At 43.6% G+C, this 17555-nt stretch overlaps 1 protein-coding gene across 7 annotated transcripts in view; it reads left to right on the plus strand.

Moving 5' to 3' along the window:
- LOC141127340 (E3 ubiquitin-protein ligase TRIM7-like) overlaps window positions 1-17555 on the plus strand; it is a 130276-nt gene that overhangs the window by 40705 nt on the left and 72016 nt on the right. For 6 of the 7 annotated variants that reach the window (XM_073613673.1, XM_073613674.1, XM_073613670.1 and 3 more), the window contains 2 exons: window positions 13290-13390; window positions 13471-16456. In XM_073613673.1, the coding sequence (XP_073469774.1) occupies window positions 13290-13390; window positions 13471-13997 (628 nt within the window). In that variant the 3' untranslated portion in view covers window positions 13998-16456. Of the gene's footprint in view, window positions 1-13289; window positions 13432-13470; window positions 16457-17555 lie in introns of those variants that run through there. The other variant, XM_073613675.1, reaches the window with a different exon arrangement.

Consider the following 17555-nt stretch of genomic DNA (forward strand, 5'->3'; position numbering starts at 1 on the left):
ACATTTCTCACATTCACTATTATTTGTATAGATTATTTATGATTTGGTTTTGGTACAGTTAATCAATGCTTTTTAGTAAATTGCTAGCGCAGGTTTATTTGTTATATATCATCAAAGTGTAAGCACTTTTATCCTGCAGCTGCAAGAGGATTTTTAAAGATCACTACATTACATGAATTTATTTGCGAGCGCTGTTTTATATATATTTTTTTCTACTTGCAATCTTGTTTCAGAGATCACTGGCTTCCCATTGTTTGATCAAGACTTTTGTGCAAGGTGTCTCCCATGTGGTGCCAACTGTGTGCTCCTTCATGACTTAATTGATCTAAATTTTCAAATTTTTTTCCTGGCACTTCAAAAACCGCCATTTAAACCAATCAGATATTCCCCTTCCACTCTCATCCACAAGATTGTGTTTCTTGTTGTCGTCACCTCTGCAAGCTGAGCATTTGAGCTGTTGATGTTCAGGCTTTTTCTGGTGCCAGCTTCATGCATAAGTCTTTCAGGTGGCTTTTTGAGCTGCAGACAGTCCCCAGTTCTGTTTTGTGGGCCTGTTAGCATTTTGTTTGACTGATTCTGGATGTCCCAACAATCTGCGTTCCTGTGTCTTAGTGGATGAAAAAGGCAGTGGGAGTTTTGCATTAAAAAAATCTTTTCTTGGAGCCCATTGAGGAACATAGGTCTTACCCCCCTGTTTATGATCATGCTCTCGGTACTGTTTTTTTTTTTACCAAAAAAACTAAGACATTCTGGGAGAAGGATGGGTTATCTAGGCCTGGCCCACAGTTTTTTTTGTTGGCCATTGTGCACCCCTTCTAGGTGGCAGTGTAACCCAACAGTATCTGTTTACTTGTTTCCTCAATGGGCTCCAAGATTATTTTTTTTTCTGCATTTTTGTAGTCTTCTGAGTGCTACATTAGTTTTCTTCTACTTCCTGTTGTCTTGCAGTGGGTGCAGGGAGCAGTTTTGCTCAGCACTCACACATCAGCAATTGTACAGGGGCTATATGTCCCAGAAGTCTGTGTGATTCGAGATGCTGTGGTCATGGACACTACGGGTGCGCATCTTCACTGGTCTCTGGATTCGATTTAATTACAATTATCCTGTCCAATATTCGATTCAGCCATGCATCACGATTACTGCACATGGTTTTTATCCAAAAATTCAAGCAGTCAGAAGAACTCAATTTTTTTTTTTATTTTCATTTGCTCTTAGTGCGGTATCCTTTTTGGGGAGGGTAATTCTCATAACCAACCTAAAAGAGTGCTACAAGTTATTCACTTTCAGTTCATTACAGTGAACAAAGGGGCATTCTTTACATCTAGAGGAAAAACAGAAAGGCTTATTTGCCATAAGAGCTGTGAAAATGTGAAATAGACTGACTCACAAACTAGTTCTGGGCTGCTCAGTAGATTGTTTTTTTAACAAAGACCTGAAATACATTCCTGTCCTAAATGCACAAAATATAAGTGATAGTGACAGAGGGATGGTGGTGGGGGGATGGGATCAGGTAGAAGGATGGTGGTGGGGGGATGGGATCAGGTAGAAGGATGGTGGTGGGGGGATGAGATCAGGCAGAGGGAGGCATTGTGGGATAGATGGGATCAGTGGCAGAAGGATTTTGGGATGGATGGGATCAGGGGCAGAGGGATGGTGGGTGGGATGGGATGAGGCAGAGGGATAGTGCTGGGATGGTGGTGGGATGGATAGGATCAGGCAGAGGCATTGTGGTGGTGGGGTGGGGGGTCAGGCAGAGGGATGGTGGTGGGGACAGATGAGATCAGGCAGAGGAATGGTGGTAGGATGGATGGAATCAAGCAGAGGGACAGAGGGATGGTGGTGGGATGGATGGCATCAGGCAGAGGGATGGTGGTGGGATGGATGGCATCAGGCAGAGGGATGGTGGTGGGATGGATGGCATCAGGCAGAGGGATGGTGGTGGGATGGATGGCATCAGGCAGAGGGATGGTGGTGGGATGGATGGGATCAAGCAGAGGGATGGTGGTGGGATGGATGGCATCAGGCAGATGGATGGGATCAGGCAGAGGGATGGTGGTGGGATGGATGGGATCAGGCAGAGGCATAGTGGTGGGGGGTTGTGAGCAGTGACACTGGCACTCACCTGCTCTGTCAGTCAATTCCCCCTCCTCCATGCTGCTCAGTGTGTTTTCTCCTTCCGGTGCCTCCAGTGAAGCCTCTCCTGACGTTGAGTCTCCTCGAGCTCCTCCCCCTTCACTCTGCTGACTGTCAGCTCATCAGCTGACTTTCTGCTATAGTAAAGGGAAGGGGGCTTTATCCACCAGGCAGGCTCTGCCTCTGTATGTCTTCAGGAGAGGTAGAGCACTGCACGGAGCGACGGAGAACATCATCGGAGATCGATTCGGCCGACTGTCAGCATCGATGCAGAATCACGAACGCCTGAAACGCGATGCATCGATGCTGAGATTATATTCAACACTCCTAATGTACGCTGTGCAGTTTGGGCCCATAGTAAAGCATACTTGTTATGGTGGCTACGACACTGCAGCACCCCTGCAGTGCTGAGAATGACAGGAAGTGGCTATATGACACTGGATTTTACACAGCCAGAAGTTCACAGAAAGCCATAGCTAGAAAAGAAACGAAGTTGCCCTAAATGCAGAACAGAGTCCTGAAAAAAGTGAGATCAGGACCTCCTCTATAGCAATGAGAAAGAAGAAAACGGAGGGGTGCCCCCAGGACTTTGAAAACAGTGGTCAAACCAGACAAGAGAGTCGAAAAGTATAGTAAAAGTACAAAAGTTTCATTATATAATATAAAATGATAGTATAAACCACATTAAAACCAAAATTGGTAGCCATACATAATACAATACAGAACTGGTGTCTTATACACACGGTTGGTCTCATGGTAGGAGGCCAAACCACAGACCATTACATGGAACATATAATAAATTCCTTCTTCAGGGATAATCAAAGCAGTCTGTATTTTCTAAGGGTATAATAGTAACATGTTACTATACATTAACATGAACAAATAATAATATACAGAGTAACATCAACAATGGGTGATAGGTGCAGCATGGCATGCTGTAATTAAAAGGCAAGGTTAGACATACTCACATAGTGTGGCTACAGTTTACAGTATTCACAACATGGTCTTTTAGTTCTTCTACAGTGCCTCATCACATTCCTTGTACCCCAAAGAATGTTACATCGAAGTGGTACAAATTGCACGTAGAATGAGGTAAAAGAGGAGTAGTAACGGTGCTACCAAAAATGCGCTCTCAAGGATCGTAAATGTAGGGATGGCCCTAAAACAAATGGTTTGAAATCTGTGATATGTGTCCATATAATATGGACAGACATAGTGGCTGCAGGATTGTCAGAAATTTGAGAAGTAGAACTGATTACATAGGAGAAGACACAGCAAGTATAAAGAGCACTCAAACATAAAGAGAGAGGGCGCTCTGAAAAGTAATATAACAGCTGAGACTTACATGCAGCACACATTTAAGTGGTGTGTCCTGAATCCAGGGGGACCCAGAGTTACCAGGTTGTCCAGCCTGTCTAAGGGGCGTTCCTCTTTTTATATGTTGGAGGAATGTGGATTCACACCCACCATATAGGTGCAAACCAATGGGGAGGTGAATAACTGTCAAGTAAGCAGAGGGTCAGTTGATTGGCGGCATCGCTCATGCACTTGTATCAGTATTCCAGCAGGGAATCATCTCCCGAAGATCCCCCGGCTCACACGGCGTCACCGCTCAGGCGCTGCGCAATGACGTCAGACGTCGTGGGCCCACCGACATGCAAAGTGGGTGCTGCATTGTGGTTGGATGTAAGAGAACTGGGCTGCACATGTGCAGGCCAGTGAAGGGAAATCCAGCTGGCCTATGCCGATAGAAGCCTTCAGCAGCCAGAAATAATGCCCCAGGGTGCCCATGGCAACGGCACCAAGGGGCCTACGCATGCCAGGGAACACCATTTGGGCGACAGCAACATCTAGTGGTAAAATATATACATTACAAAAACTATACGATGAGAGGGATAGGGGAAAAAATGTTAATGTAATCATTCAACATGCATGACAGAATATCAGATAATATATTAACCACTTAACAACCGGCCCATAGCCGAATGACGGCTGCAGGGCGGTTGCTTAACTCTGGGAGGGCATACTATGACGTCCTCCCAGAATTCCCCTCTCGCGCGCCCCATGGGGCGCGCACCCGAACACATCCGCTTCACGGATCCCGGTTCCTCTCCTCCCCTCCCCTCCTGTGTACAGATCGGTACACTGTGAGCCGAGAGGGGGATGGATGGATGGCTGCAGCGCTGTGGGCTGGATGTGTAGTGCCCACAGTGCTGCACAGTGACATCCAGCCATCCATCCATCCATCCATCCATACTCAGCCATCCCTCCTACTCTGCAATGCTGTGCAATACTCTGCAAAGCCCCACATTACCCTGGAATACCCCACATTACTCTGCAATACCCCCACAATACTCTGCAAAACCCCACATTACCCTGCAATACCCTGCCATACCCCGCCATACCCCGCCATACCCCGCCATACTCCGCAATACCCCGCCATACTCCGCAATACCCCGCCATACTCCGCAATACCCCGCCATACTCTGCAATACCCCGCCATACCCTACCATGCTGAGCCATGCTCGGCTGTACTCGGCCACTGTATGTGGCCAGGCTGTGGAAGTCTCACACATGTGGTATCGCCGTACTCAGGAGGAGTAGGAGAATCTATTTTGGGGTGTCATTTTTGGTATGTACATGTTATGTGGTAGAAATATTGTATAAATGGACAACTTTGTGTTAAAAAAAAAAAAAAAAAAATGCGTTTTAACCACTTCCCACCCGCCAGCCGTCATACAACGTTCTTGACTTTGTGCGGGGATATCTGAATGATGCCTGCAGCTACAGGCATCATTCAGATATCAGCTTTTTCAGCCGGCGATTCCCTACACCATAAGAATGATCATAGCGGCTGTTCCACTGCTTGATCGTTCTTACGGGAGGCGAGAGGTGATGTCCCCCCCTCCCGCGCTTCTACCGACTCACCGCTACGATCGAAGCCAGGATCGTGTTTTTTTTTTTTTTAATTGCAGGCTTCCCAGCCTAGATGTGAGATGTGGAGTCTTATTTTTTTTGGAAAAAAGCATCAAACTAAAATAAAGTAAAATGAACAATAAAAAAAAAAAAAAAAATTTTAAAGCGCCCCTGTCCCTGTGTGCTCGCATGCAGAAGCGAACGCATACGTAAGTCCCGCCCACATATGAAAACGGTGTTCAAACCACACATGTGAGGTATCGCTGCAATCGGTAGAGCGGGAGCAATAATTTTGGCCCTAGACCTTCTCTGTAACTCAAAACATGTAACCAGTAAAAAATTTTAAAGCGTCGCCTATGGGGATTTTTGAGTAGCAAAGTTTGGCGCCATTCCACAAGCGTGTGCAATTTTGAAAGGTGACATGTTGGATATCTATTTACTCGGCGTAACTTCATCTTTCACATTATGCAAAAACATTGGGCTAACTTTACTGTTTTGGTTTTTGTAAAGCACAAAACTGTTTTTTTTCCACAAAAAAAAAGCGTTAAAAAAATTGCTGCGCAAGATAAAAAGTTGCAACGACCGCCATTGTATTCTCTAGGGTCTTTGCTAAAAAAACATATATAATGTTTTGGGGTTCTATGTAATTTTCTAGCTAATAAATGATGATTTTTACATGTAGGAGAGAAATGTCAGAATTGGCCTGGGCACTCCAGAACGCCTGAAGGTGCTCCCCTGCATGTTGGGCCTCTGTATGTGGCCACGCTGTGTAAAAGTCTCATACATGTGGTATCGCCGTACTCGGGAGTAATAGCAGAATGTGTTTTGGGGTGTAATTTGTGGTATGCATATGCGGTGTGTGAGAAATAACCTGCTAATATGACAATTTTGTGGAAAAAAAAAAAGTAAAAAAAAAAAACCTTGATTTTGCAAAGAATTGTGGGAAAAAATGACAACTTCAAAAAACTCATCATGCATCTTTCTAAATACCTTGGAATGTCTTCTTTCCAAAAAGGGGTCATTTGGGGGGTATTTGTACTTTTCTGGCATGTTAGGGTCTCAAGAAATTAGATAGGCCGTCAGTACTTCAGGTGTGATCAATTTTCAGATATTCGCACCATAGCTTTTGGACTCTATAACTTTCACAAAGACCAAATAATATCCACCGATTTGGGTTATTTTTACCAAAGATATGTAGCGGTATAAATTTTGGCCAAAATATATGAAGAAAAATTACTAATTTGCAAAATATTATAACAGAAATGAAGAAAAATGTATTTTTTTTTACAGATTTTTCAGTCTTTTTTCTTTTATAGCGCAAAAAATAAAGAACCCAGCGGTGATTAAATACCACCAAAAGAAAGCTCTATTTGTGTGAAAAAAAGGACAAAAATTTCATATAGATACAGTGTTGCATGACTGAGTAATTGTCATTCAAAATGTGAGAGCACCAAAAGCTGAAAATTGGTCTGGTTAGGAAGGGGGTTTAAGTGCCCAGTTGTCAAGTGGTTAAAAAAAATAGTTGGCAAGCAGAAAAGTAAGGCACGAGAATTATTGCTAAAATAGAGGTCCTTAAGCTGACCTATTTACATCTCTCTCTCTCTCTCAAACCCCCCTGAGGAGAAACCATGGAGAAAGGGTTTGAAATTGAAGGCCTCATTGAGGCCTGGTGGTATATATTCAAAATGTATAATGCGCTAATATTAACCTCCCAATATAACACGGTGTGATCTCTTAATGATTAATCAGTGAATCATGTGCAAAATAATCAAATAGAGCCTATTATAAATACCATAACATCCTTCACCATAACAAAATCCTATAACTAAATATCAATGTGATAAAAAATTATGGAACACAATTAAAAAGAGAAAATTAAGATAGATATATTAATGTGATGAACCACAGTGCACAGTATCTCAATAGGACAGCATACTGCTGTGAAAAAATATAACGTTTTTGGTGATTTGATGAATATAGACAGGTTTCAATGAGTAATCCTCAGTGATATCTGGCTTGCTCATATATTCAGCTGCTCATTAGCATGGACTGGCTTCTGGCTTTCAAAGAACTTCCGCAGTATGCGGAACAACAACAAAGAAAGACCATTGCGCAGGCAGTGTGATATGTAATCCCTATATAATAAGGGTAAAAAATTTCACTCACACTTTTCAGCAGAATAAATCGCATATGATAAGGTCAGTTGCATACAGCTAACAGCTGGGATCTCCTCACATGCCAACAGTGTACACACAGCACTGCTCGCCACTGGCTCCTCCCGACCGGTTTCATCTCTAGACACGTGACTTTTTCAAAGGTGGTGATGTTGCATTTAGATTTTGGACTTTAACAAACTCCTATTACAACTTGAGCTTCGGTGGATATTGGACCTAAATGGAGCATTACCACCAGGCCTCAATGAGGCCTTCAATTTCAAACCCTTTCGGGTGTGGAGGTCCCGCTTTTCGGCTCCATATGTTATTTTCTTTTCCACTTGTGTCATTATGCTCTGCCTCTCCCCCCTCGTGTTGGGTCTGCGGACCCGAAGGCGGCCACGCGAGGGAAAGTTTTAAATTTCAATCGAAAAGGGTGGCGGGACACAGGAGCAGTGGGGCACGTAAGGGCTGCAAAGGCATTCCTAATATGGAAAGGACATTTTTCCCAGCGCTAGACTGAACTTGTATAGTGGCATTATACTGTCAGACTATTGTTCAGCGATTAGTGCATTTAAATAGTGCCTCTGCTTTTTGTGCTTAGGACTAGGTCTGCCAAAATAGACACCACAAGAACCTCACAAAAGGTACCAAAGATGCCACCTCCAGGCGTTGGGAACTCCAGCCGTGCCTCCACACTGTCATCCTCGCCTGAAATATCAGTCGGAGCAAGCCAGGGTGAGTCATTGGAACAAATTGGTTGTGCAGCTGCTTCGCACATCTCCGCCCCTGTATACGTGACTGAAGATGCTTTTTCCTCCGCCCTGCAGGGCCTACAGGGAAGATTAGTGGCTTTAATCGCATCCTCCATCCAAATGGATAGGAAGCGTGTTAGATCCCCCTCCCCCACCTTAGACCCTTTTCAAGGGGAACAGTGGGTACAGGATAAGGTGTTACCCTCAGGCGATCAGGAGGAAAAACAAACCGATTACTCCTCTGTGGAGGAAACAACGGTAGATGAACCCTTTTTCAGCCTCGCAATCTGAAAAATTGCTAGTACAATCCCTTACGGAGATGGTTCGTTCCACTTTCACGCTACCCCCAACGGAGTTTGCTGAAAGTTCGATTTCTTCCTTGGGTTCCTTAAAACCTTCACAGCCTTTGCATGCGTTTCCTATCCATGCATTACTAGAACAGCTTATTTATGCTGAATGAGATCAGCCGGATAAGCATTTTCTCCCTCCAAAGAGATTCTCAGTTCTCTATCCCATGGAGGAGAAATTCACCAAAAAATGGGCCATTTCCCAACAATTTTGGTGGCCTAGTCTACAGGCTGATGTAACTGCCGTTGTAGCTGCCTGTTCCGTGTGTGATCAGAGTAAGACTCCACGACACCTTCCAGTGGGCCTTCTACAACCCATACCCAATGGAGAGGCACTGGACCCACCTGTCTATGGATTTCATTGTGGAGTTATCCAACTCCCAAGGCAACACTGTTATCCTTATGGTGGTTGACCGGTTCTCAAAGATGTGTCATTGTATTCCACTTAAGAAGTTGCCCACTTCTAAGGAACTGGCTTCCATTTTTGCTTGGGAGATCTTTCGCTTACATGGGCTACCCAAGGTGATTGTCTTGGACAGGGGTAGTCAGTTTGTCTGCCGGTTCTGGCGAGCCTTTTGTACACAGTTGGGAATTCAGCTTGCTTCCTCCTCTGCGTATCACCCGCAATCTAATGGGGCCGCAGAACGAGCCAATAAGTCCTTGGAGCAATTTCTACGTTGCTATATTTCTGACCATCATAACAACTGGTCAGACCTATTACCATGGGCAGAGTTTGCTCACAACAGTGCCTTGAATTCTGCTTCGCGATTGTCCCCATTTATGGCGAATTATGGTTTCCAACCTTCCATGTTGCCTGACTCGTTTGTTCCACAGAGTATGCCTGCATTAGAGGAGCATCTCCGTGGTCTTCGTTCCACTTGGGCACAAGTCCAGGAGGCTTTCCGTCATGCTAATGATAGGTACAGACCCCATGCTGACCGCAGACGCCTGCCCGCGCCTTCCTACCAGGTTGGGGACAGGGTCTGGCTGTCATCTCGCAACCTCCGACTTCATGTTCCCCCCTGAAGTTCACACCTCGGTTTATTGCCCTTCCGTATTCTTCGCAGGATTAACCCAGTGACTTACGCATTAGACCTTACTTCTAATATGCGTATTTCGAATGTATTTCATGTCTCCTTATTAAAACCTTTGGTCTGCAACCGCTTTACCACCTCGGTGCCATGTCCTTACCCTGTAAAGGTTGAGAACCATGAGGAGTATGAAGTACAGTCCATTGTTGACTCCCATAGGTTCCGTGGGCGCATACAGTACCTGGTGCATTGGAAAGGGTACGGTCCGGAGGAACGCTCTTGGGTCCCATCCTCAGATGTACATGCCCCGTCCTCCTCCGTGATTTCCATAGATGTTTTCCCCTCAAGCCTGGTGGTCCTCTGAGGGGGAGGGGGTATTGTCAGGGCTGGGCTCAGCCCTTCCTTCTCTGAGCTGGCCGCTCAGCTGTTGGCTAATTACCAGCTCCCATCTCTCTCCAGTTGCCCAGCGGTTGATTCTGCTCATCAGTCCTGCCTACTTAAAGCCGTCCAGCTCACTTGATCTCTGCCTTCGCCTTTGTCAACATCAGACTTTCTCCTGCGTTCCTGTTTGAAGACCTGCTCGGCTGACGTCCCTTCTGGCTCCTGATCCTGTTTGCTGTACTACTACGTTTATCTCTGGCTCTCTGACATTGGCTTGGCTGACTACCCAATCCAGTTACTGAACTCTGGCTTGTTTTGACCACGCTAACTCTGTTTTCCTTTTTATTATTATTATTATTATTATTATTATTATTATTAAACAAGTGTGATTTAACTATACTTCTGTCTCGGTCTGATTCATGGTTCCTGATAGGAATGTTCCGTGCCTATCGCAGGCTTCATTCCGGAAGTAGAGAATTGGCAGGCAGACTACTTGAGTCGCCAACAGTTATTCCCAGGGGGAATGGTCCCTTCACCCGGACATTTTTCGGGCTGTTTGCCAAAGATGGGGAACTCCGGACGTAGATCTTCTGGCGTCCAGATTCAACATGAAGTTGGTCAACTTTGTGTCCAGGACAAGGGATCCACTCGCATGCGGAACAGATGCATTGGTGCGTGGGATCAGTTCTCACTGATTTATGCTTTCCCCCCTATTCAGTTACTGCCACGACTTCTTTGCAGGATCAAGCTGGAAAGAAAGCCGGTGATTCTGGTAGCCCCAGCATGGCCCAGAAGGTCATGGTATGCAGTAATCGTAAAGATGGCGGTGGAGGGTCCATGGTTCCTTCCAATACGGTCAGTCCTACTCTCACAGGGGCCGATATTCCATCCTACCTTACGAACGCTACATTTAACGGCTTGGCTATTGAAACCCACATTCTGAAAAGACGTGGCTTTCCATGTCAGTTATCTCTACCTTGATTAATGCAAGGACGCCAGCTTCCAGAACTATATATATTATAGGGTCTTGAGGGCTCCTGTTTCCTGGTGTGAATCCAAGGGTTGGCACCCTCGGAGGTATATCATATGCAGGATTCTTGCCTTTCTACAATTAGGGTTATGAGATGAAGTTGGCTTTGAGTACTATTAAGGGCCAAGTCTCAGCTTTATTGGTCTTCTTTCAAAGACCGCTTGCTTCACATTCTTTAGTCCGGGGTTTTATGCAAGGAGTGATGCGGTTTAATCCGCCAGTTAGATCACCTTTGAACCCTTGGGACTTGAACTTAGTTTTGTCAGTGTTACAAAAACAGCCATTTGAACCGATACAGCATATTCCCTTGGTCCTTCTGACAAGGAGGTTGGTGTTCTTGGTTGCTATATCCTCAGCAAGGAGGGTTCCCGAATTGGCTGCTCTTTCTGTAAAGAGCAATACTTGATTATTCATGAGGACAGCGTGGTGTTGCACCCTCGTCCAGGTTTTTTTTTTTGCCAAAAGTGGTCTCAGGTTTTCCTGCCATCGTTTTTTCCAAAACCATATTCCAGGGAAGAGAAGTCACTACATGTAAGGCCGCAACTTGGTCTTCAGTACATTCACCAAGTTTTATCAGGTGGATGTAAGAAGGCATAAGGATATCGCCTTTGGGTGCAGTGTGCTGCAGGCAGCAGTATAGGTCCTCAAGTCTGGGGGTGCTCTACGGGTTGTGTCTCCCTCCCCTCAAATAGCATTGCTATGGGACTTCCCACATAGTGATTACTATGGTGCTCTGTGTCCCATGATTTACGATAAAGAAAATAGGATTTTTTTATAACAGCAAAATCCTTTTCTTGGAGTACATCACGGGACACAGAGGTCCCGCCCCTCTTTTTGGGGTTTAGATATATTGCTTTGCTACAAAAACTGAGGTACTCCTGGTAGGAGAAGGGGTTATATAAGGAGTGAACTTCCTGTATTGGGTATACCAGTGTCCATCACCTGAAGAGGTGCCTATATACCCACATAGTGCTTACTATGGTGCTCTGTGTCCCATGATGTACTCCAAGAAAAAGGATTTTACCGGTAAGCTGTTATAAAAATCCTATTTTTTGGATCCTGCGGCATCCAATCTGCTTAGGCCAGCTGGATTTATTACCACTGGCCTGGACATGCGTAGCACGGTTCTCTTCCATACAACCGCAATCCAATGCCCACTTCACTTGTTGGCGGCCCCGCGACGTCTGACGTCATCGGGCGGTGATGCCGGGGGATCGTAGGGAGGCGATTCCCTGCTGGAATACTGATACAGGTGCATGAGCGATGCCGTTAATCACCGGACCCTCTGCTTACCTGACAGTTATTCGCCTCCCCATTGGTTTGCACCTATATGGTGGGTGTGAATCCACATTCCTCCATCATATAAAAAGAGGACTGCCCCTTAGACAGGCTGGACAACCTGGTAACTCCCAGTTCCCCTGGATTCAGGACACACCATTTTAATGCGTGCTACATGTAAGTCTCAGCTGTTAATATCTTACTTTTCAGAGCGCCCTCTCTCTTTATGTTTGAGTGCTCTTTATACTTACTGTGTCTTCTCCTATGTAATCAGTTCTACTTCTCAAATTTCTGACAATCCTGCAGCCACTATGTTCTGTCCATATTATGGGGACACATATCACAGATTACACACCATTTGTTTTAGGGCCATCCCTGCATTTGTGATCCTTGTGGGCGCCTTTTTTGGTGGCAGCGTCACTACTTCTCTTCCCCCTCATTCTACGTGCAATTTGTCTTGAGCCAGAGACACTATTCTATCTACCACTTCGATGTAACATCCTTTGGGGTACAAGGAATGTGATGAGGCACTGTGGAAGAACTAAAAGACCATGTTGTGAATATTGTAAACTGTAGCCACACTATGTGAGAATGTCTAACCTTGCCTTTTAATTACATCGTGCCATGCTGCACCTATCACCCATTGTTACTCTGTATATTATTATTTGTTCATGTTAATGTATAGTGACATGTTACTATTATACCCTTAGAAAATACAGTCTGCTTTGATCTACCCCTAAAGAAGGAATTTATTATATTTCGAAACATGTTGGGATCTTCCATGTAATTGTCTGTGGTTTAGCCTCCTACCACAAGACCAACAGTGTGTATAAGACACCAGTTCTGTATTGTATTATGTATATCTACCAATTTCGTTTTTTGTGATGTTTATACTATCATTTTATATATTATGATAAAACTTTTGTACTTTTGCTATACTTTTCTACTCTCTTGTCTGGTTTGACCACTGCTTTCAGAGTCCCTGGGGCACCCCTCAGTTTTCTTCTCTCTCTATTTGGCATGTGGCAGTGAGTCTCCAGCCCCCTTTTTTCAACCAGCTAGCTCTTCTCAATATATCCTGTAGCAACAAGAAGACCAAAAATGCAAAGGAGTTCTGGTTTAATTTGTTTTATTTAGCTTCAAAACTCCAGAAGTATAACAATTTTTTGTTTAATTGTGTGTGGGTATGGGTGTGTTACACCATCACTTTAGCTATAAGTTCTAAATTGCTGAAGTGCATAACTCTGGATTTACTTGCTTTTTAGATCCAATTTTGAATTTTCACATCTTCAGTCCAGAGACCCCGGAATATGCAGCCAGCCTCAGAGTAGCAAGTCTCGGCCGGACTTTCACAAAGCCAAAGCTGGTGAGGCTACTGCATGTAGTACAAACCTTCCTTTTATAAAGGTAATGAAAATAACATTTTATTTTCCTGTTCCTTTTTAGTTCCATTATCCTTTGACCTTAAAACAATCAATCAAAATCTTCTGGTTACCTGCAATCGAAAATGTGTCAAATATGTAGAAGATCCAATAAGTCGATTTCCATGCCCCGAAAGGTTTGACTCTAAGCCTTGTGTTTTGGCTAACGCTGGATTCAGATCGGGGAGGTACTACTGGGAAGTGGAAGTGGGAGGTGGCATATATTGGACTATTGGGGTTGCTAAATCGTCTGTACGCCGCAAAGGACCATTTAGAATTGAGCCCAATGGTGGAATATGGGCAATAGGTCTACTTGGCATGTATATGGATCGATACTATGCCTTCACCAATCCTGATACCCTCTTAAATCCTCGGGCACACCCTGAAAGGATAGGCGTCTACCTAAACTGCGATGAAGGCTGTGTTTCTTTTTACAATGCTGTAAACTTTGAACACCTTTTCACATTTAAATCTCTCCAGGTTCATGATAAAATATTCCCATTTTTTTGTGTGGGGGCTGTGGGAACAGAATTGAGACTTGATGACGAATAGATTTCTACATTTTTTTTTAACTCCTTGCTGTATGTGCCAACATACCAAAGATGCTATGTCTTTTCATATTTTTCCACTTTTATGTGACAATGGTCTTTATGCAAAAAATAACTTTTAAAATATTATACATGTTAATGGATTCTATGTTTTTAACACATTTTTTCAGTATTTTAAATTTAGAGTTTTTTGTAATCTAGAGTGAAGTATTACTGTATTGTACATTTTTAAAGCCTAAGTTTACCGAAAACAAAAAATACAACATTAGTGGAAGGGATATTGCTTGTCATCAGTGATATGTGTCCCTTGTTGCTGTGTCCTTCTTTTGCCGAAATCTTCCTCCTCCGATAAACCCCCTTCCGCCGCAGCCATAAGCTTCCCTTGCAGTGAGCGTTAATAGAACTAAGGGGCTTTGACAGGCACCCATCTAGATTACCCTACTATGCCTGCCCTTTCTGCCCAGCTCATCCATTCATGGAGCTATAGTACAGTTGTGTTCAATATAATAGCAGTCCAACATCTCTAACCAGCTCAATCACTGTTTTTGGTGTAAATTATATTTCTACATGGCAAATTTACTAGTAGGTGTAGTAGAGTAATAGAAAACCAACAGTCATGACATGCATGCTGATGAATCTGTGTAATTGAATCATTAATTGAAAGGGGCATGTTCAAAATAATAGCAGTGTGAAGTTCAATTAGTAAGGTCATTCAGTCTTTGAAAAAACAGGTGTTAAACAGGTGGCCTTTATTTGAGGAGGAAGGCAGGAAATGTTGTACATGCTGTGTATAGTGCATTTCTCTCTGAAAAGGTGAGTAAAATGGGTCGTTCCAGACATTGTTCAGAAGAACAGCATACTTTGATTAAAAAGTTGATTGGAGAGGGAAAACACAAAGAATTGCAGAAACTGATAGGCTGCTCAGCTAAATAGATCTCAAATGCTTTAAAATGGCAACCAAAACCAGAAAGAGACAGAGTTGTAGATGTACCGCAAGACAATATTTTGCTGGTGTGGAAAGGAACAGAGTCAACTTTATGTTTAATCTAGAAAGGTTTTAAAGGTGTGGTAGATGTGAACCCTGTAGAAGCACACAGAGGGCTCCTAAGAAAAGGACATTTTTCACCTCTCATCAAACTCATAGAGAGTACCCCATTAAACTATTCATAAGATGTGGTACTAGACATGTCACCTATGTCCTGGAATGTACATGTGGCTACCAGTACGTAGGCAGGACCTCCAGGACATTAACTAAAAGAGACAGTGAACATATAACGAATATCCGTAGTGGATTTCCTAAACATAGTGTGTCCAACCATTTCAGGATAATACACAACAAAGATCCAGCTGGTCTATCATTTTATGCCATTGACACCATCAACAGACCGTGGAGGGGTGCCAATATTATCCAGAAAATATCCCAGAATGAAATGAAATGGATATTTGAATTAAAAATTTTGACACCACTAGGGTTAAATGTAGAATTGGATTTAAATTGCTTCATTACAGATTATTAATTTTAGAGGTCACCTCCATTTATTTTATCAATATTACATTTCCTCAGTGTAATTTTAATATTTTTTAATCTGTTTTAATAATTGTATACTTCGAATCACCACTATTCGAATGTAAAGTTTTATATATAATTAGTTAGCTATTTTATTTCCATGTCTACTCCTATTAACCTTGTTTTATTATCCAACCTTGTGAGTGTTCATATGGGTCACCTACTAACCCAACTCATCTATTTAACACCATATAATATGTCACATTCTAATATTCAATATTTTATCATTAATTTTCACTTTGCAATTTGTCCCACAACATCTACCTTTATTTTTTCACTTTTATGTCTAATGTAATATTATATCACTCCACTAGATGGCCTCTTTAATGTGGTCGAGCAAGAGCTCATTTACTGCCCATGACCAGCAGAGGGCCTTGTATTTTTTCAATATCCCACTCGTCCTATCTTCACTTTCACCTTTTTTATTTAATTTTATTTTTACTTTTTTTCTCCATATGGACGTACATATTTATAAAATTTTCATTTGTAGATATCAATATTAGCCCAGTTCTGTAGACATATAAATAACAATAAAGATTGTACGCTCCCTGAGTATGCAGCAGGTGTTTACATTGAACCAACCAATCAGATTTGTAGTAGGGGTATAAATGCCCACAACAAACATGGCGGAATGAGCACTTCCTGATTATGGCTTTGTGATAGGTCGAAATGTCGAAGGTTACACCGCGCCATCGTGTCTTATCCGCCCATACGAAACTACCCGGGAATCAAGCAGAACGCCGCAAATGGCGGCTTTCCTTATCAGGGCCAAATGCCCTTAACAATCACCTGCTACACACGCTGGGTGCCAGCACTATAAGGCACTTTTAAATGTGAGTGGAACTATTTTAATCTGTGTATTCAATAAACCTGGTTTTATGGCATTGCGCAATAAAGGATTTCTTTTGTCATTTCCATCTATATTTATGAGGTGCACTCTTGCAAGAGACATCATTTCAACAGGCTCCCTAGAGGTATCCTCACATGCCTATTAAACCATACTAGCGATAGTTGGTCAACATCCAGGGTAAGTGTATATCTATGTGGGGCACCCAGTCTGAACACCATTCCACAGGAGATGTCAATTTAAGCACAAGCACTTTATTTCATCACCTAATGGGACTTTATTAATCCTTTGTGTGTTCTGCAATTATTATGCGTGTTCTGCATGTTTTACATGAATTTGACCAACCCTAAGCACAGCAAACTGTTTTTACAAAACCAGAAAGACGTAGCAGAAAATGGATTGAACAATATACAAAATGGCAAAGACTTAACCAATAATCAGCTCCAGGGCGATCAAAGAAAGGGTAACGTTACCTGTGAGTACTGGAACAATTAGAAGATGCCTATGTTAAAGTGATTGTAAAGGATAGTTTTTAATTTTTTTTTAAATAACAAACCTATCATACTTACCTCCACTGTGCAGCTCGTTTTGCACAGAGTGGCCCCGAACCTCCTCTTCTGGGGTCCCCCGGCAGCTCTCGTGGTTCCTCCCTGCATCAGATACCCACCTAGGAGGAGCACTCTCCTGAGGGGGTTACCTTGTGGGCATGCTCCGGAGTCCAGCATTCACGAATCCGTGTGTCCACAGACACGAATGCCGAACTCGCAGCCCCCCCCCCCCCCCCGCGTCTTTGGATTTGATTAACAGCAGCTGGAGCCAATGGCTGCGCTGCTATTAATCTATCCAATAAAGAGCCGGGACCCCGCAGAGAGAGGAACAGCGTGTCCCTGCCGAGGAGATGAAGGGGCTCAGGTAAGTAAAACGGGGGGCTAGGGGTCGGTGACTGGCAGGTGTTTTTTCACCTTAAGGCTGCTTTCACACTGCCAGCGCTCAGGCGTCATTGGAAAAGCCCTCCTTTTTTTAGCGGCGCTTTGCCGTCATTTTAGCGCTTTTAACCCCCGCTAATGGCCGAAAAAGGGTTACTATCGCCCGCAAAGCGCCACTTTAACGGCGGTTCGGCAGCGCTGCCATATTGATTTCAATGGGCA

The sequence above is a fragment of the Aquarana catesbeiana genome, linkage group LG02 (assembly GCF_042186555.1).
Source record: "Aquarana catesbeiana isolate 2022-GZ linkage group LG02, ASM4218655v1, whole genome shotgun sequence".
Lineage (NCBI taxonomy): Eukaryota > Metazoa > Chordata > Amphibia > Anura > Ranidae > Aquarana > Aquarana catesbeiana.